This window comes from Candoia aspera, chromosome 1 (genome assembly GCF_035149785.1).
Source record: "Candoia aspera isolate rCanAsp1 chromosome 1, rCanAsp1.hap2, whole genome shotgun sequence".
NCBI lineage: Eukaryota > Metazoa > Chordata > Lepidosauria > Squamata > Boidae > Candoia > Candoia aspera.
The window spans coordinates 122,531,569-122,553,108 of record NC_086153.1 but is presented as its reverse complement, the minus strand read 5'-3'; the positions used below and the strand labels follow the sequence as shown (position 1 = coordinate 122,553,108).

At 38.7% G+C, this 21,540-nt stretch overlaps 1 protein-coding gene across 5 annotated transcripts in view; it reads left to right on the top strand.

The window, feature by feature from the left end:
- Window positions 1-21,540, top strand: part of RIMS1 (regulating synaptic membrane exocytosis 1) — a 279,319-nt gene that overhangs the window by 113,720 nt on the left and 144,059 nt on the right. For all 5 annotated transcript variants that reach the window (XM_063313122.1, XM_063313105.1, XM_063313140.1 and 2 more), the window contains exons 3-4: window positions 17,278-17,331; window positions 20,911-21,251. In XM_063313122.1, coding sequence (XP_063169192.1) covers window positions 17,278-17,331; window positions 20,911-21,251 — 395 coding nt within the window. The remainder of the gene's footprint in view (window positions 1-17,277; window positions 17,332-20,910; window positions 21,252-21,540) is intronic.

Here is a 21,540-nt window from a genome sequence, read left to right as displayed (position 1 = left end):
CCCGGGGCACCAGCAGGGGCCCTGCAACCCTTCACCTACCGGCATGGAAGCATGCAGGACTAGGGGGGGATGGCGCAACCCAAAGCGGGGGGGGCGGGGGCGCTGGCCGGCGCGGGATATTTAAACCCCGCACCGGCGCGCTCCCTTCACTCTCAGCTTTTTTCTCGTCTAGCACTACGCTGAAATAAACCTGAACCTGCTCTTCCCTGAATCAGTGTCTGTGTTTCACTCAGCGGTAGGCAGCGCATGACATAGAAGATGAAGTTAGATCAGCACTTCAGAAGTCAGAAGGCTACAGGAATTTATGGAACACCCACTGAAATATGGCAAGCAACAGAAGAATAATCAGTCAAGGTTCTAACCAAGCTATGCCAGCAAATCTGGAGAACAATGCAATGGCCAGCTGATTGAAAGAGGTCAATATGCATTCCAATACAAAAAAAAGGAGACTTAACAGAATATGCAAACTATTCTACAATATCTTTAATTTCCCATGCTAGCAAAATAATGCTTTGGATCATCCAACACAGATTAGAACCTTACATTGAAAAAGAGATGCCAGATGTTCAAGCTGGCTTTAGAAAAGGTCAAGGAACACAAGACATTATTGCTGATGCACGCTGGATAATTGAGAATGCCAAAGAATATCAAAAAGAAGTTAGCATGTGTTTCATCAATTATAGAAAGGCCTTTAATTGTGTAGAGCATGTAAGCTGTGGAAAGTGCTCAGAGAAATGGGAATCCCAGAACATTTCATTGTCCTCATGAGAAATCTATATACAGGTCAGGAAGCCACAGTATTGACAGAACATGAAGAAACTGACAAGGCTGCATACTCTCCCCTTATTTATTCAACCTATATGCTGAATATATATTAAGAGAAGCTGGATTGGAAGAAGATGAGCTTGGTTTTAAAATTGGAGGAAGAAACATCAATAAACTGCGCTATGCTGATGACACTACCTTGATAGCCGAAAATGCAAAGGATCTGCAATCCCTAGTACTAAGTCAAAGAGCACAGTGAAATAATGGGACTAAAATGAAATAGAAGAAGACCAAACTAAATGACAACAGGTAGAATAACCAGCCTTAGAACTGATTTTCCCTTTTCTTAATGTCCAAGTTGTTCATGCTACAGTGGTCTGCTCTTCTCCTAGACCTCTCCAAAGAATTAAATGCTCTGCTCTTCTAGACTTCTCCAAAGAATCAAATTAACCTCCTCCATCTCTTTCTTCCCCAAATACATTACTTCTCTCCAGTTTATTTCTCTCCACTCAAAATTATTGTAGATCAAAAAAAAACAACTCCACACCAGATAAAACATGCAAGTTCACTGCACTGGTTTGTTTAATATAAAAATTGCATTACAATAGGAATTCTCTATTTTCAAGATAAAGCTGATGCTGTAGAAATATTATGCAACACCCTTTGTTTTGCTAAGTGAGTTAATCCTGATTCTTTAGGACTAATATTATTATAATTTTGTGTGACAATGTTTTTGTATACTTATTTAATTTTCTATCCCGCCTTCATTATTTTTATAAATAACTCAAGGTGGCGAACATACCTAATACTCCTTCCTCCTCCTACTTTCCCCACAACAGCAACCCTGTGAGGTGAGTTGGGCTGAGAGAGAGGGACTGGCTCACGGTCACCCAGCCAGCTTTCATGCCTAAGGCAGGACTAGAACTCACAGACTCCTGGTTTCTAGCCCATTGCCTTAACCACTGTGTGTACAACAATTGCATTTATCAATGGCAGAATTTCCAGACATCACTGACAAGTATATAGGAAAAGCAAGGTTTATTGTGCTGAAAGAGAGCCAGTTTGGTGTAGTGATTAGGGCACCAGGTGATAAAATGAGAGACGGTGAGTTCTAGTCCCACCTTGGGCCAGTCCCTCTCTCTCAGCCTGAGGAAGGAGGCAAGGGCAAACCAAGAAAACTGTGAGGACTTGTCTGGGCAGTCACCAGGAGTCAACAATGACTCAAAGGCATGCGTACGGGGCAAAGGGAAGGAGCTACAACATCTCTGATTGTTTCATAGAATTGGTAAGTTTATAAGTGTGAATCAGCATCCTTGATAAATTGGCTAGAATAGGATTACTTTAAATAAAGTTTGGTTAGTACATTTAAATATATGAGGGCAAATACTTTAGAACAGTTGGTAGCTAAATATCTGCCTGTCTAGGTAGAAAACTCACTTGTGGGGAATAGCCATACGCAGATATCATGGAACTCAAATAGAGGTTGTGTGATAATGGAAACCTCAGAGGGGGATCTGGAAGGTTTGGGTTAGTAATTGTGAGACATATACAACCCCTCATGCTATGCCCAACAATCGGGAAAGGAGAGATACCCCAAGTGTCATTCAGATTCTTCAGGTACACCTTCCACTCTGCCTTAATTATGGATTTTACTGTTCACATCTACAAAGACCATTGTCCTGAAGTGTGTTGTTTGCTCCCTTGGCAGATTCTGTGTAGTAAAGTGGGCCAGAGGGAAGATGCAGGAATATGAGAGGGTTGCAAGTAGGTGTCAATGCAGTCTGTAAAACTGAGTGATAGAGGCAAGGTTATGGCATGCAACAAACTTCGTCTGGAGCATTCCCTATATCTGAAACATTGCAGGTCTTTAATGGTGAAGACATTTCACATAATAGAGTTATCCCCATTTTTTAAATTTGTTTCCCTGTTGCACACAAAATGCGGGCTTCTTGGTTCTTCACCCGGCGCAATTTAACAGCCAATTGATCACGCAGAGCAGGGGAATCAAGCAGCTATTTATTCAGGATGCCTAGAAGAAATTGTTGGCAGATGCTGGGAAAGCCTTTAGCCCAGGAGAGGTCAAAAAAGTCACACACCAAGCATTTCTATAAAAATAATTTATTTACAGAAAGCAAAAACAAAAGCAAAACATTTAAAGGACTTAGCTCCCTTTGGAGCAAGCCTTGCTTGCCTACATTGCCGGCAGAGAGGAAAAAAAAGGAAGTAAGAACAAGTCCGGGCAGGTTTCCTCCCCCAGGCTATTTTGCATGAAGCACGTGAGAGGAGACAATCTAATACAACCCCTTTTAACCCGGCCAAAATGATTAGGCACATATAGCAGTCTTAATCTATTAGTAGGAAAACCTCAACACTCCCCTTTTTACACTACAGATTAAGATGCATAACCAATCTTCTCTGACAACTGTATATGTCTTTCCATTCACATTACTTTACCATTATCTCCCCTTTGGTTTAACAGAAAGCTACCATTCTTCTTCCTATGTTTTTCCAAACCTAGGTTGTTATATTTCCAAGGCTTTTTAATGTGAAATGACTTTTCATGCAGGCTTCAAAATCAAGCCTTTGTTTTTCTGTTGATGTGAACAGCAGCAAATCAACATAAATGCACAGATACATACAGCCTTGTTTGTCCTTCATATATACACAGGGCTCTGCTTTTCCTTTTTCAAAACCAAAATTCTGCAGTTTTTCATCTACTTTTTGGTTCCAGGATCTAGCAGCTTGTTTTAACCCATAGATTGACTTCTGCAGTTCACAGACTAGATTCTCCCCTTTTTCATAGCCAGGGGGTTGCTGCATGTATAATCTGTGGTCTAAATCACCATAGAGAAATGCAGTTTGAATGTCATAGTGGTTAACTGACATTCCCTTGAGTGCAGCAACTTTTAACAGTAATCTAATTGATTCACCTTTAGTAACTGGTGCAAAAGTCTTGTCAAAGTCTAAATCTTTCCTTTGAGTGAACCCTTTTGCAACCAACCTTGCTTTATATTTTTGGATTTTGCCATCAGCATCCCTTTTCAGTTTGAAAACCCACCTACAACCCAGACAGCGTTCATTGGGAGGTAGATTTACCAGTTTCCATGTTTTATTTTCTTTCAAGGATGCTAATTCCTGTTGCATGGCAGAATGCCAATTTTGTGCAATCTCAGGTGGTAAAGCATTCACTTGTTCTAAAGACTCAGGTTCTGTGAATATGTGAAAAGCCTTTACTGTTTCAGCCTGAAAACGTGATGGAGGAACGCCTTTGTTACTCCTCTGAGATCTGCGAGGTAATACAGGGCTTAAATTTTGACTCCTATCACTTTCCTGAGAAGCATCTGTCTCATCAGACAGATCTTCAGTTTGCTTTTCTGGTTTAATGTCATCATCAGGCATAAGATCACCATCAGCAAATCCTTGCTGTTCTCTTGTGGTGGTCAGTTCAACTGGAGAGCTAGAGTTTAATCTCCCCCAGTTTTGTTCAGCAAAAGAAGCGCTTTTGCTAATTATTAATTTCTCTCCCATTATGAACCTGTAGCTCCTCTGGCTTTGTTCATAGCCAACAAAGATGGCTTTCTTTGTTGTGGGGCCTCCTTTCCTTCTCTGCTGTTTTGGAATGTGAACCCATGCAGTGCTACCAAACACTCTAAGATGGCTTACCTTTGGTTTCACACCATAAAACAAATGGAATGGAGTGTCCTGAATCATAGAGTTAAACAACCTGTTCTGAACATAAGTGGCAGTCGATATTGCCTCTCCCCAGAACTTAAAACATAATCGTGAATCTTTTAACATGCATTCCATCGCATTTTGCAAGGTTCTGCCCTTTCTTTCAGCAACACCATTTTGCTGAGGGGTGTACGGGTTAGAAAGAATTTGTTCTATCCCCTTTTCCACTAGGAACCTTCTGAATTTGTGAGAAAGGTATTCTCCTCCTCTATCACATTGGAGTGCAGATACAGGCCTAGGGAATTTTCCATTTGCCCATGTCACAAAACTTTTAAATTTCTCAAATGCCTCATCTTTATGTTTTAAGATGTAGATAAATGTGTATCTTGAGAAATCATCAGTGATGGTCATTGCATACCTTGCTTGTCCAAGACTTGGAGCAAAAGGACCAATAATGTCAGACTGTACAATTTCCAAAGGTCTAGTTGTAACTCTGTCACTGTGCTTACAGGAGCTTTTAGTGTTTTGCATTCTTTGCAAACTACACAGTCTAAGTATTTATCACAGGGTTTTATCTTTAAATCAGCACACAGCTGTGACATTTGTGCTATATACTTGAAATTAGCATGACCAAATCTCCTGTGCATCAGGTGTACACATTGGTCATGATATGGCGTGTTGCCAACTGCAGCCTTGCAGCTTGGCTTCCTTGCATTTTGCACAATGTACAAGGAGTCTTTTAACATACCAGTAGCACACAATTTCCCATGTTTACGTATCTTACAACCATTTTTCTTAAATGTTATGATATACCCTGTTGCAGCCAATTGTGCCACAGATAAAAGGCTTGATTGTAAATTTGGCCCATACAACACATCTTTTACAGTTTCTCCTAAGTAGGATAAATACAAGTCACCTTGTCCCATAATTTTGGTCACAGACCCATCAGCCAAAGATACACTTTGTCTTTCAGTTTTAGACAGTGACACAAAAGAGCTTTTACAATTACATAAATGACAACTGGCTCCAGAATCTAACACCCATACATCAGAATTACCCTTCTCAGCAACCTGTACAATTTGGGTTGTCTGAAGAGCCTTCTTCTGTGTTGCCCTTGTGTTCTTCTGCTCTGTCTTTCTACTCTTGGGTCTCAAGGCACAGTCTCTTTGCAAATGTCCAGCTGAACCACAAGTGAAGCATCGCTGGCTTGCTAGCGCTGTGGCCTCAGGTTCCTTTCCCTTCTTTTCCCTCATTTTCTGGTCTTGCAGCTTTCCAGAAGAGATGGGGGGGGATCTTTCCTCTCTCTTCTCCCATTCAGCGAGTAAGCGCTGTGTAACATACGATGGGGTGAGGTCTGCTTCAGGCATAGCCTCCAGGGTACAAATCAGCGTGTCCCACGTTTCATTCAGTGAGGACAGGAGGATATAGGATTTTGTGAGAGGTGTAAATTCCATTCCTCTCTCCTGCAACTCAACAAACAGCTGCTGAATATAATGCAGGTGCTCAGGAAGGCTTTCTCCTTCTGCAAGGTAGGCTCTGTACAGCTTTTTCGTCAGAGTAACTTTACTCCCTGCTGTTGCCTTTACATATAAGTCTCTCAAAGCGTCCCAAAGTTGCTTTGCAGGCTGCATGCCTCGCACGTGGACTAGCTGATTGTCCTCAACTCCCAAGATAATGGTGGCTCTAGCCCGCTCATCCTGTCTCAGCCATTCAGCACTGGGATTTTGGGGGGTTTGCTCACCAATTGGCAGCCAAAGATTCTCTCTGCGAAGATACATCTCCATCTTCAGGGCCCAATTCAAATAGTTGGTCTCTGATAGGCGCTCCAGAGGCATCGCTGAGGGCTGGGAGGTAGCCATGGCTTCTTCCTTCTTTTGCAAGTCACCTCAGCTGGCTTCTTTGTCCTGTAGACTGGCAGTTGCTGGAAAATCTCCAGGTGGCTCCAAAGACAATCTTCACAGGTCTTTGCTACCTGCCTTTAAATTGTGCATGAGGTGTGGAGTTGATCTCTCTTTTCTCTCTGGGTTTTACTGGGCATTGCTCACTGGGCCCATAACCTGTTGGCAGATGCTGGGAAAGCCTTTAGCCCAGGAGAGGTCAAAAAAGTCACACACCAAGCATTTCTATAAAAATTATTTACAGAAAGCAAAAACAAAAGCAAAACATTTAAAGGACTTAGCTCCCTTTGGAGCAAGCCTTGCTTGCCTACATTGCCGGCAGAGAAAAAAGAGGAAGTAAGAACAAGTCCGGGCAGGTTTCCTCCCCCAGGCTATTTTGCATGAAGCACGTGAGAGGAGACAATCTAATACAACCTTTTAACCCGGCCAAAATGATTAGGCACAATAGCAGTCTTAATCTATTAGTAGGAAAACCTCAACAGAAATAGGGTCTCCCCATTAAGAGGGAATGACCCCAAGCACATTGCGAGTGACAATTTTGTACAGTTTGACAGTTATCAAAACAGTTAATCAGCAGATCAAAGCTTCTTATTGGTTAACTATTTCAGCACTTGCGCAGTTTCTTCACATACAACATGCATCCCACATGGTATCCCATAATAGTTCTTAGCATGTTCTATGTTTTCCCCTAAATTGCCTTGGGGTGGAGAAATGGTAATTAGCTAGAGGTCAGTGCCTTGTGGTTAGGGAAGCTTGGTTAGTCACATAGCCTTCCCCACCACAGTCAGGCACTGATCACAGGCACATCTGGGAACAGATAACAGAGCCCCCAGCCCTTCTCCAGCCTCCTGGCAAGTGCATAGATAAGCCAGATCCCTTGCGTCCATTAGTTCGGCTTCCAATTCCTTTCCATTATTTCTTAGTCTAATTTCACATTCCACATCCCCATTATCTTTGTATTGGTGGCAATAAAAATAAACTATTGAAAACAGAGAACTGGACAAAGTTGCAGATCACTGAAAATGTACTGAAAAGCCAAAATGCCCCTGACTGGCCATGAGAGGGGCTGTTTGCCTGATGAATTTAATCAAAATGGGGCTTCTCTCCCCCCCCCCCTCTCTATGTGAATATATTTTTTTCCCTATGTGTATGTGTATGTGTGCCTTGTATATGTATGTGTGCTTGTGTACATGCATACACAAACGTTTACATACATATTTTCAAGAGTATCACATGCATAAATTAATGGGTGAGGTGGGAGCAATCTCCAGGATTGGTTTCAGGTGAATTGTCAACTCCGGTGGTGAAGTTGGGCATTGCATAGGATTTTTGTATATGTTCATAATGTTTTTTTCTCTTCCATTCGGGAGGATTGGGTGAAATTCTGGGCTGTGTTCCTTTTTTATGAATGTGATATAAAGGAAGCGGGGGAGAGGAGGTTGGTAACACCTTGAAAATAAGAGTGAATTTCTTTTTGAAGTATATTATAGCACAGTTTGATAGTATTTGCCTTTCTGTGTAGGATTGGAGACTTTTTCATTTATTTAGTATTAAGGGTTCTGTGCAACATTGCTGATGTTGTATTCATGGCAAAGGGAAAAAAAATACACTGTTTGGGGTGAACTGGATGTAGCTCAAAGTGCTGTAAACCAGAAAAATGATTATTTCATATAAGGTATTTTTCTGTTCTATATAGCATATTCTATTATTAATGAGATATGGTTAACTTTTGACTTTAATAACATGGGAATCAGTACTTAATTCCTTAAAGAACTTGCCATTTATTATCCTATGCAATATTAAGGCAGTAATATTCTTACAATTTGTAATAGTTGTAAGCCATAAATACTTACAGTGGACTTTTCTCTTGCTATAGATGCTTTTCTCTGTGTAGCTTTATGGAAAGTGAGATATGTTATGTATGGACAGCAAAATTCGTGAAATTCTCTGAGCAGCTCCAACCAGATAAATTTGTTCTATCCAACATGGAGGGGGGAGAGGATATTTTTGAAGCCTAGATAAAAGAAAGAGAAAAAAAAGCGGTTCCTGAAATCCCCCAGTCTGAGACCGGATCAGTGCTGCAAAATTCCTGTTTTGGGTTAGCTGATACCTTGAATAGAAAAAGTTGTGTCAGAGATTGTGGAAGTGTATTGAGACACTTCCTTGGGCCCATGTGTTCCATCTAATATTGAACTTGTAGAGAGGTTTTTTTTGTGGAATCCATTAGCCTGATAATAAAACAGGAATTTGGTGCCTGCTTTCACTTCTCCCCCATTATGCAGGAACAGGCCAAAAAGAACCAAGTCATAGTCAGTGGGGAACAATTGATTTGATTAAGCTGGCAGTAGCTCATACTATCTTCAGCAAAGGATCGTTACCTTGTCGTGGTGCTGGAGCTTGAGCACCTCAGTGATGCCATGAGCTAAACTGTGAAGGGCCACCCAAGACGGGAAGGTCATGACAGAGAGGTCAGACTAAATGCGATCCCTGGGGAAGGTAATGGCAACCCACCCCAGTATTCTTGCCGTGAAAACTAAATGGATCAGTACAACCAGAGATATGTCGGTATACCATCGGAAGATGAGACCCCCAGGTTGGAAGATGGTCAAAATGCTACTGGGGAGGAACAGAGGATGAGTTCAACTAGCCCCAGACGTGATGACGCAGCTAGCTCAAAGCCGAAAGGACGGCTAGCGGCCGACGGTGCTGGTGGTGAACGGCAAATCCGATGTTCTAAGGATCAACACACCATTGGAACCTGGAATGTAAGATCTATGAGCCAGGGCAAATTGGATGTGGTTATTGGTGAGCTGTCAAGATTAAAGATAGACATTTTGGGCGTCAGTGAACTGAAATGGACTGGAATGGGCCACTTCACACCAAATGACCACCAGATCTACTACTGTGGACAAGAGGACCACAGAAGAAATGGAGTAGCCTTCATAATTAATAGTCAAGTGCTTGGATACAATCCAAAAAATGATAGAATGATCTCAATTTGAATTCAGGGCAAGCCATCTAACATCACAGTGATCCAAATATACGCCCCAACCACAGATGCTGAAGAAGCTGAAGTAGAGCAGTTCTATGAGGATCTGCAGCACCTACTGGACAACACACCTAAAAGAGATGTTATTTTCATCACGGGAGACTGGAATGCTAAGGCAGGCAGTCAAACGACACCTGGAATTACAGGTAAGCATGGCCTGGGAGAACAAAACGAAGCAGGACATAGGCTGATAGAATTTTGCCAAGACAACTCACTCTGCATAACAAACACTCTCTTCCAACAACCTAAGAGACGGCTTTATACATGGACTTCACCAGATGGACAACACCGAAATCGGATTGACTACATTGTTTGCAGCCAAAGGTGGTGGACATCTATACAGTCGGTAAAAACAAGACCTGGAGCTGACTGTAGTTCCGATCACGAACTTCTTCTTGCACAATTTAGGATCAGACTAAAGAGATTAGGGAAGACCCACAGATCAGCTAGATATGAGCTCACTAATATTCCTAAGGAATATGCAGTGGAGGTGAAGAATCGATTTAAGGGACTGGACTTAGTAGATAGGGTCCCTGAAGAACTATAGACAGAAGTTCGCAACATTGTTCAGGAGGTGGCAACAAAATACATCCCAAGAAAGAGAAAACCAAGAAGGCAAAATGGCTGTCTGCTGAGACACTAGAAGTAGCCCAAGAAAGAAGGAAAGCAAAAGGCAACAGTGATAGGGGGAGATATGCCCAATTAAATGCAAAATTCCAGAGGTTAGCCAGAAGAGATAAGGAGTTATTTTTGAACAAGCAATGCATGGAAGTGGAAGAAGACAATAGAATAGGAAGGACAAGAGACCTCTTCCAGAAAATTAGAAACATTGGAGGTAAATTCCAGGCCAAAATGGGTATGATCAAAAACAAAGATGGCAAGGACCTAACAGAAGAAGAAGAGATCAAGAAAAGGTGGCAAGAATATACAGAAGACCTGTATAGGAAGGATAACAATATTGGGGATAGCTTTGACGGTGTGGTCAGTGAGCTAGAGCCAGACATCCTGAAGAGTGAGGTTGAATGGGCCTTAAGAAGAATTGCTAATAACAAGGCAGCAGGAGACGACGTCATCCTAGCTGAACTGTTCAAAATCTTGCAAGATGATGCTGTCAAGGTAACGCATGCTATATGCCAGCAAATTTGGAAAACACAAGAATGGCCATCAGATTGGAAAAAATCAACTTATATCCCCATACCAAAAAAGGGAAACACTAAAGAATGTTCAAACTATCGAACAGTGGCACTCATTTCACATGCCAGTAAGGTAATGCTCAAGATCCTGCAAGGTAGACTTCAGCAATTTATGGAGTGAGAATTGCCAGATGTACAAGCTGGGTTTAGAAAAGGCAGAGGAACTAGGGACCAAATTGCCAATATCCTCTGGATAATGGAAAAGGCCAGGGAGTTTCAGAAAAACATCTATTTCTGTTTTATTGACTATTCTAAAGCCTTTGACTGTGTGGACCATAACAAATTGTGGCAAGTTCTTAGTGGTATGGGGATACCAAATCATCTTGTATGCCTCCTGAAGCATCTGTATAACGACCAAGTAGCAACAGTAAGAACAGACCACGGAACAACATACTGGTTTAAGATTGGGAAAGCAGTACGTTAGGGCTGTATACTCTCACCCTACCTATTCAACTTGTATGCAGAACACATCATGCGACATGCTGGGCTTGAGGAATCCAAGGCTGGAGTTAAAATCGCTGGAAGAAACATTAACAATCTCAGATATGCAGATGATACCACTTTGATGGCTGAAAGCGAAGAGGAACTGAGGAGCCTTATGATGAAGGTGAAAGAAGAAAGTGCAAAAGCGGGCTTGCAGCTAAACCTCAAAAAAACCAAGATTATGGCAACCAGCTAGATCGATAACTGGCAAATAGAGGGAGAAAATGTAGAAGCAGTGAAAGACTTTGTATTTCTAGGTGTGAAGATTACTGCAGATGCTGACTGCAGTCAGGAAATTAGAAGACGCTTAATCCTTGGGAGAAGAGCAATGACAAATCTCGATAAAATAGTTAAGAGCAGAGACATCACACTGACAACTAAGGTCCGCATAGTTAAAGCAATGGTGTTCCCCGTAGTAACATATGGCTGCGAGAGCTGGACCATAAGGAAGGCTGAGAGAAGGAAGATCGATGCTTTGGAACTGTGATGTTGGAGGAAAATTCTGAGAGTGCCTTGGACTGCAAGAAGATCAAACCAGTCCATCCTCCAGGAAATAAAGCCAGACTGCTCACTTGAGGGAATGATATTAAAGGCAAAACTGAAATACTTTGGCCACATAATGAGAAGACGGGACACCCTGGAGAAGATGCTGATGCCGGGGAGAGTGGAAGGCAAAAGGAAGAGGGGCCAACCAAGGGCAAGATGGATGGATGATATTCTAGAGGTGACGGACTCGTCCCTGGGGGAGCTGGGGGTGTTGACGACCGACAGGAAGCTCTGGCGTGGGCTGGTCCATGAAGTCACGAAGAGTCAGAAGCGACTAAATGAATAAACAACAACAAAAAGCTCATACTATTCTGGCAGGGGAATGGAATTAGGGTTGGGAGAAATGTGCTGTGGAATATGCATCTCTTGGTCCTCACAAATCCAAGATGTTTAGTCTTTGAAAACTCTAACCACATTGCATTTTAAGGAGCCTGGGGGCAGCATTAAGGAAGACTGCAGGGAAAAGCCTTCATTCTATTTTAATTACTTACCTCTCTGAGGACTCTTTAAACTGTAGAGGCTTTGAGTTTTCCACATCTTAAAATTACCTTGGAGTAATTTTAAGGTCTAGGGAATGTGTGTTGTGAGGCTCATATCTCCTGAGTCTACTTTTTTTCTCAAACTCTGTTAAATTATGAGGCAAGAAATACAAACACAGTCCATTGTGATTGCTCCTATTCCCTCTATCATTGTTCAGTTTAGCTAGTCTCAAAGGTCAGCAGTCAGGGCTATAGAGCGGTTAGACTACTGAACTAGACTACTGAGTGAACAGGAGGTTTTCGTCTACTTTCGAATCTCAGCAATCTCGCACCATGGCAGGAAAAAAAAACCCCAGTTGTTCCCTGCCCTACAGGACAGCTTCTGTTTATTAATTTTTCAAGTCCATGTATCTGGCAAAAAAACAAAACAGACTTTATGAAAATAATATGATTGCTAAGATAACAATGGGATAAAAACTACAAGAGCAAGATAGTGAAACCAGAAAAAAAAAGTTATTTTATGAACTGGCATGTGAATGTGGTTGTGTATCACTATATATGAAATACTATTTCAAGAGATAGTATTTCTTAGTCTACCTACTCTACCTAGCTCTACATCTACACATCATTTTCAAAAAGCAAATATGGACACTGCTTATAACAAGATCCATAAAGCACAGAGCTGGCAGTAATGGGAAATAGTCCAGCTTTACTATCTGTTTTCACTAAGTTCAGAATGGCTTATACTTAAGCACTGATTTTGCTAATTTATTGAACAGGTCGTTAGAAGGTTTGACCCATTAATGATATCAGCCTGAATAGAAACAAAATCATACTGTAATTCACTGTAGTATATTTTGTGAAACATGCTAATGTTAATAATGAAGTAGATGATACATTCTTTGCCTGATGTGTATTTTAAAAAATCATGGTGGGAATCAAGTCTATTTAGAGTTCTGTATTTGATGTGTCCAGTTTGATCATAGTTGAATTATGTTTTACTCTTGACTAAAGTTCATTCTTAAATTGGATCAGCCACAGTACTTTATTCATCTCTAATTATAAAGTAGACACCTTACAAAAGGTATTTTCTTTTTCTTTCTCATGGGTCTCATAGAGAGATCAAAGGACAGAATTAGACTCATTCGCAAAGTTTTGGAGGGAACTCAAAAAAGGATCCTCATCTTTCAAAGAATGTTTGTAAATGGATTAACAAATATTTGTATATTTATTAGCCAAATAACAGTAAAACCATTCTAATAATTTTCAGTTGGGTTCTTATCTCTGCGGTTTATTTAAGATATGAAAGTAGAGCATAGTAATCAAGACAACTTAAGTATTTTTGATCGATCTTTATATAGTTCCATTTCAGCCTGAATTTCATCTGAGCTCATGCTGCCTTGGATGCTCTAATTGACGATTTTTCATTAGAAGATGCACAATGATGGATCTCTTGGGGTCCTTCAGCATTATTTTGGCCAACTCTGTTCAGAGGAGCACTGGTCCTTGTCATTATAGAGTCAGTCTTAGCTGACTGCTATTATGCTTTATCATTTAACTTAAGGAATGCTGGGAGAGATCTTATGCTAGTTAAGGGCTATATTAAACTGTGAGTTGAGAGTGATATTCAATTACACTGCTATCCTATAGGTACTGTACACATGCAGAGTTTGAACTGCTTGTGGATGGGCTGTGTGCTTCCCAGTTAATTTCCAGGCCGGTAGTAATGCAGAAGTTCATTCTGCTAGTGAAGTTTTGCAGCTCAAGTCCTAGAGCTTGACGATGAAACATTTCCTATTACTGGATGGATTACTGGATGGATGCCAGTTTTTGCAGTTCCATATTGGTCTGTTGGAGGAAGTGTTGGTTAACATATGAGCAATTCACAGCATTGTAAGAAAGTCAGGATAATTGTGCATCTATGTGGATTGGTTTAAGAGGGTTTGGAGATGAAAACAGTGGCTATGTGAATACCAGCCTCCCTTTTCCTTTTTTTTCTAGGAAGACAGTGGGAACAGATGTCTTACGTAAATGATAAAATGGGTGAGGAAAATCAAACTAAATTTTAACCTAGGCAAGATGGAGAGACTATTGCTTAGGTTACTGATAGGTAAACATCACAGTCTGTACCTGTGTTGGTAATCTTAATCTAAGTCTTATGTATTGAATGCTATGGGGATCTTCACTCATTCCCAGTCCATGCTCCATCACACCACTGTAAAACAGCATTAGGAGAGCAGTATATATAGATCACACCTAAATCACTACTGTGTACAGGCTATGCAGTTAATAGCTCTTGGATGCACTAAATGTTTGTGTCAGAGACTCCAAGAATTATTGCTCAGAGTAGAAGCTCTTTAATCCTTCAGACAACTCTGGCAATATCTAACAGGATTATTTCCTATTATAAGAAGTGATACAGAGTTTTATAGTCTAATTTATTTAGATTTAATTTGTAAAATTCAGTATACATAAATAGAATACTAATAGATTTATCTAACTGGGCATGCCAAGTTCTAACTGATCACTTAAGAATCTTTTAATGTTATTTTATTTATTTATAGCATTTTTTAAAAAGCACTCTCTAGTTTCTATTAGCTAGTAATGAAATTGGGTTCCACCATGACAATGCAGCAAAGATATGTATTTTAGCTGATAAAACTGGTAAATTAAACATATTAGGTAATAATCTTACAAAAGTTTATTTGTGTAGGGATTGGACTGGGAGTTTTAAATTAAAATTGAAGGACTCACAGTTGTAAGTGTTCTCCTCTTCTGATTCACAACTCAATATGAGGATTTTTAATTAGATATAGCAACTACTGAGTTGCGTTTAACTTCTAGTTGTGCCTTGTCAAATGCCATTTGGGTTACTAAGATATCCATTTTTTATTTTTAAATATTTTTTACAGTAAAATGAAAAGGATTATTAATTTTTCAAGGAGAAGCACTTTGCTACCTTAAAATGTGAACTTTGGCGGGGAGGTGCATGACTGTAGTTCAATGCATACTGGCCTAGATTTAACTGTATTGAGCTCACTAATGTTTAAGTGCAACTAGTACAGCCTTTCTGACCTGGCTGCCATTCTTTTATATGGAGAGATATAAAGTGTGGGGTACCCCATGGATCTCTAATGGAATCTGTTTTTTTAAACTTGTTCATTAATGAACTGATGGTAGGGATAAACAATTAGTGACTACATGTGCTGATTATAAGAATATGTAGAATAATTCGAACTAAAAGAGGTAATGAATGCCTCTAAAAAAATAGTTCCAAACAATAAGGATGGGCAATAAATTGGGCAATACAATAAATGGGCTAAATGCAGTTCAATATAAATAAGCAAAAATTGATTCACATTCAGTCACAAAACAGATACTCATGGGCTCCAAACTGTGTTTCCAGACAGTGTAGGAAAGGGAAAACAGTATTAACTATGGGAAGGAGGATGTTCCTTAAGGAAGATAGCTTAGCATCATAAAATGGACTCATAGCATTCACTATGAGTACCTGCTTCTCTAAAGAAAGAGGATTCATGCTGTTTGTAGCAGGGGTAGGCAAAACCTATTTTTAGATAATGGATAGATTTGGAATTTTAGGGGCATATTGTGGAAGCTCCCTGTCATATAACTGGCTTGAGAGAGTTTGCACATACTGTACATTCACAAAATGACCTGCAAACAAGTGATATTTCGTATCACTTTCTACCACTCCATAATCACCACACTGCTTCCCTCTTCTCTCTGTAATATTTTCTTCAGCTCTGTCTCCTTTCAAAAGGCAGTAGAAGGTGACATTTCCATTCTGAGCCTTTCAGTTTCCTAATAAACATCTGCCCCTACTCATCTTTCTTTTCATTTCACTTGTTCCAATTTGAAGTTACTTTTGCTGAGCATGAATGGTTAACTCTTGACAATGTTCCAAAAAGAGGCTTTAATTGAAATGGGATAGAAGGAAGGGCAGGGGGGATGTGCAGGAACTGTGTGTCACAAGATGCTATGAGGGGCCAATGGTAAGATGTCTGGAAAGATTTAATACTGTTGAATTAGCTTTCCTGCTTCTAGTAGGTAACTGCATTTTGACTGATAATATTTCAGAATCATTGGAGAAGATTAAATCTAATTAATAAAGATATGCATCTCCTATTACATTTTATTTTTAGAAAACTTTCTGCCACTTTGAACAAATACGATCAGTAGTACTGGCATTGAATCCTTGCACTATAACAAAAACTGCTTTATATACTTTACAACATGGTGTGTTTTTGCCATCACTTAAATGCTGGAAATGGCTATGAAAAGAAATATAACCCATGCAGAAATTCTGCACGATTCTGGCATACTTTAGTTTGATGACATTCAATTTAATAGCAGTTTACTAATTTTGGCTAGTAATAAAATAATAATACAGCCAAAAGAAGTGTGGAAAATGCATACTGCATAAAACTAGTTGGAATCAAAGGCCAATGCTCATAGTAATTCCATAAATAGTAAATTTGATTCTTAGAGCTTTAGCAGAACTTCAGATATGTTGTAGAATATATCCTCTGAAATGTTGTACAGGTTCAGAGTCATACACGCTCTGTCCAGAGAGCATTTGGAAGCATGACAAATCTGGTTTATGGCTTAATAGCAGATACCCAGGGTGGGGGATCTTGTTCCCAGGCAGAATGATTTGTTTTGAAGTTGCTGCATTGTTTGAATGTGGTATCATCACTTCTTCTGGCATGAACAAGCTGGAGGTGGAACCCATGTTTTGTTCTTTCATAGCTGGAAGAAGCCTCTGAGCATGTTCCCAAGTCATCATATGCCACATTTTCTGTGTTGTCCAAACAAAGACAGTGAAAGATGAGGGGGCAGTTACGAGTATCCAGCCTCTTCTATATCTGAGATCTTGTAGAACTCTTTTAACAAACAGATATAACATGCAACTACATCAAAACCCAAAATAGCAGGGAGCAAGAATTAGACCAATAATATCTGGTGGCGCACAAGATTCCATCAATGCTATACTGTAGGCTCTTTCTATAAACCAACAGAGTAGAAAATTACTTAAATATTATGTTTTGTTTAATTCTAATTTGTGTAGAGAGCATTTGAACATAAAAATTGCAAATGCTATCTTATTTATGTCATATGCTTTTGTCATAACTCTGCAATCATTTTCAAGTTGTGTCTTCATATTGTATTAGTACAGGAATAATGTATCTGCTAGCCACGGACCACTGTTGGAAGGGCCAGAGACAGTAAGTGTGCTGCTTGTATGTAGATGTGACTGAAATACCATGGGCTGTTCACATAAGCTCAAGCTTTTAGCCTTCAGAAGCATGTTTTTACCACCCTATATACTTTAATATGGGCTTGTGTGAGAATTCTTGATGCTGCCAAAATGGGATCCTGTCTGCTTGAATTTAACGTTTAGTTTGAACATGAACAATTCTTGTCCAGTTGAGCACAGACTGATATGTTTCACCATGCTAGCAATGCAGTTCTACACACAGGCTGGAGTACTTCTGATCTGGACAGTTATGAAATGAAAGAATTTATGGCTGAATGCTGCATCAAGCACAATTGAGAAAAAGAGTGAATTGCACACATATTTCTGTCCATCTATTGAGTCATTGGAATGAATTTTTTTAAAAAAAATCAACAGGACCTTTCCTCCAGTTCCTGGTGAGTTGTGTTCAGAAGCCACATGAAGGGATTATAATCCCTCATCAGTATTTTTATTGGTTGTTTAACATCTGTGGATTGTTAAAATAATATTACACAGGCCTGCTTTAATTTAGATTAGTTTGGATTATGGCCCAGTATTTTCAATCAGGATATAATTCCTGCATGCTGCTTAGATGGCTTGCACCACATACTGCCCTACTAAATATTTTTCAGTAAGCAGCTTTCTCACCAAAACCATTATATCACTTCAAAGCTTTATTTTCCACTCTTTTGAGGAAGGGCTTTTGTCTCTATCCACCCCACCCATCTGGACAGAATGTAGTTCAACTGAGCATATAGTGAGTAACTAAGCTCTGATGACATTCCTAAGCAGAGTTGGTAACATGTGAGTATAATGTAGATTTTTTTCATTTAAAAGAGATGGTATGTGTGTGTAAATGCTCAAGTTAATAGCTGTAAGCATGGCATTTGCATTTCTAGGTGTTTGGTTTTTTAAGAAAATTGTGTCTGTGTGGTTAAATGTATATTTGGGTAATGACTGGTTTAGTTATTTTGTAGACATAGTTATTCCCATAAGAAAAAATAATGGTACAAAAATATGCAAGCATGTAGAAATGAATTCATTTAGAAATAAAATTGTGCTTGTTTCGCAAATATTGGATAAAGAGAAATACTATCCCAATGTTATACTGAAACATATGTTCAAAATGTCAAAATTAAAGCTTTTTCACAAAAATATATACAATAGTAGGCTTGGATTTTTTGTATCCAATACAGTGTATAGCTCCTACAAGCAGCTGCACAAGAGATAATCCATTTTAATTTGCTAATTTGGATTAGAAATACATTATAGTATCTTGCATGCTAGCAGTCAATCTAGGTTTGGGGCATTTAACAGAATTGGATGACACTCTGATTCTTTCTCTGGGTCATGAGACGTTATATGTGCAATTCAAATACAGATTCACACATTTAATTTTCCTAGTGATTGATCACTAATCATATTTCAGATTGACTTTTCATCTGTACAATAGAATGTTAAGTTACTTTCAGTTATCCATTTCCTAAAACTTAAGAAATGTTCAGTTGCTTCCTGCTTTTTATTGATTTTCTCACTATTATTTCACTGGAGTTTCTTTTTAAGTAAACTTATTTACTCCATGTGTAAATAAGTTATTTACTCTTTGTGCATTTTTATGAGAATCCCTTTTATGAACACACACAAAGTTTTGTATTGTTAGTATGTTGTTTTCTTGTATGGAAATTTTTTTTCTAACAACACATAAACACATTTGATTTTTCATTTCATACATCAACTTTAAATATTTAATCAAAGTGTTCTATAAAAAGATCTCAATTATAATCAATACAATATAATGAAATAAAATTATAATAAATTTCCAATTAGTTTGAAAAGTATTTGTATGCATTATATGCTCTTAAAGACTTATTTGGTTTTATTTACTCGGCTATATCCAAACTTTATTGTCAGTGGGTGTATGAAATTATTTTGCATTTCTTAACAAAACAACTATCCTTTGGGCTGCTCCTTATAATAACTGTTGCAGAATTATTCATTTGCATTATTACCAAATTATATTGAGTACTACATATTTTGGAATATTTAATGGAAAGTAGTATTACTTTTACATTACCATTTGATTTCTCATTAGTGAAATTAATTAATTTCACTAATTTTTCCATTTAAAATATTTATTAATATTTGTTTTAATGTATTTAAATTATAAGAAATGATATAACTTAATATCGGTATTAATATACAATTGACTTTATTTTTCTGTTTCACATTTGAATACTTCAATTTTTTAAAATGATTTCTCATGATATTATATGTCATATGTCTATAATTTTTCTTCTTTAGAAACTGTATTATGTTCATTTATTTTCATTTATCTCATTTTACTATCTATTTTCCATTAAATTTACTGACAAGTCATTGAACATAAGAAGGGTATAGATAGCTATAGGTATGACTTCATAGATTTGTTCATGACCCTTATTGCTAGCTTATAATTTTAAAATACGGTATAATATCCACTATTTGGAGGGGGGGGGGGTATTTTTTAAAAAGAAAGCAAAAACAGTGATGAGCCAGGAAGTTAATGCTGGTGAGCAGTCAAATTGTCGTGGCACCATATAATCATTATTCTTGTGATAAGAAATTTTGATCTTCTTAAATCTTTTCTAGATAAGGCAGAGCTTTGGTTTCTTTTTTTAAAATGAAGCTTCTATGTTATAATCTGATTAAGTTTAAATGTATGATAGTAGACTTGAGGCATGTCACATTTGGGAGTGATAGAAATATAAATGATTGGTTGACTTTTAATGTACGTAAACCTTTGATGTTTGATTGAAAGGGTAAAAAACATTTCACTATACTGTATTAGTTTAGATGTTAATTCAACTAAATGGATGAAAGACAGTCTCTAGTCTGAATACCATAACCCAAAGATCAGCTGTACTTCACATCATACATGAGCAGTGCTTGCTACCCAAAAATAAGTCTTCCTTTATTCCTTCCAATCTTTTCTAATCCTGCATTGGTATGATTCAGCTACAGAATCAGGGTGACTGCAAGTTTATTTTTATTTTCATGCTATCCTCTTCTAGGGCAACATCAAAACTTGTCTATTATCGGAGCAGACAATTTATGATTAAGCCCAGTTTTGTCTTTTTTGCCTAATGGCAGAACTCCAAGATCTGTGGTAGGAAGGGTCTTTTACATTGTCTGGTGCATGAATCTCTTAAACTGAAAATGCCAGGGATTGAACTAGGGGACCTCCTGCATGCAGTGTACCTGAATTATAACCAGCAATGCCTAGTGCAGGGTCATTCGTTTTACTTCATAATCACGTGGAATTTGAATTTGGATCTCCTCAGTTATAGTTTAACCACTATACTTCACTAACTCTTTGAATGCTGAATGTTTGGTGTGACAAAGCTCAAACATTTAAATATATTTGATTTGGTTATAGTGAGCAAAAGTAGCATACTCCATAAACATGTCCTGAGCATGAGATCCAACACAAATTTCACAAAGGAAAATCTAATCTTTGTGAATGTGTAGATAAACTTGTTCTTAGAAACTAATGTCAGATACTTAGACTGTTGTTTTTCTTTATAACTAGGTTATGTGGGTATGCAACTTATGCCGGAAGCAACAAGAGATCCTAACTAAATCTGGAGCATGGTTTTTCGGAAGTGGTCCTCAACAGCCATCCAGTCAGGATGGAACACTGAGTGATACAGCTACTGGTGGTGGTTCAGAATCACCCAGAGAAAAGAAAGCAAGGCTTCAGGAACGGTCACGATCTCAAATACCCCTAAGCACAGCAGCCACAACTTCACAAGAAGTATCCTCTGGTGTGCAAGCAAGCAGAAGGAAAACCCCAGAAGTGTCACAACAAGCTATGGGCCTGGAACAGAAACAAACTGCATCAAGATCTAGAAGTGAACCCCCAAGAGAGAGGTAATATTGATGCTAATGGGCTGTTCCCATATAATTATGGGAAAACCACAACTATAAGATCAGGTAGTAGAGGGGGTATTATAAATACAGAAACTCATGTGCCCTTTGTATTGAAAGATTGTTTCAAAGCCTAGGCAAGTTTAAAGGGGAGAAGAGAATCCTTTTGAAAACATGGTTCAAAAACATTTAGATTTTAAAAGTTAATAGCAGCTTTTAAAATTTGGCCTAGGAATACATTCAGAACAATAGCAGATCATAAAACGTTAGTATAACATAATTATATTGGAAC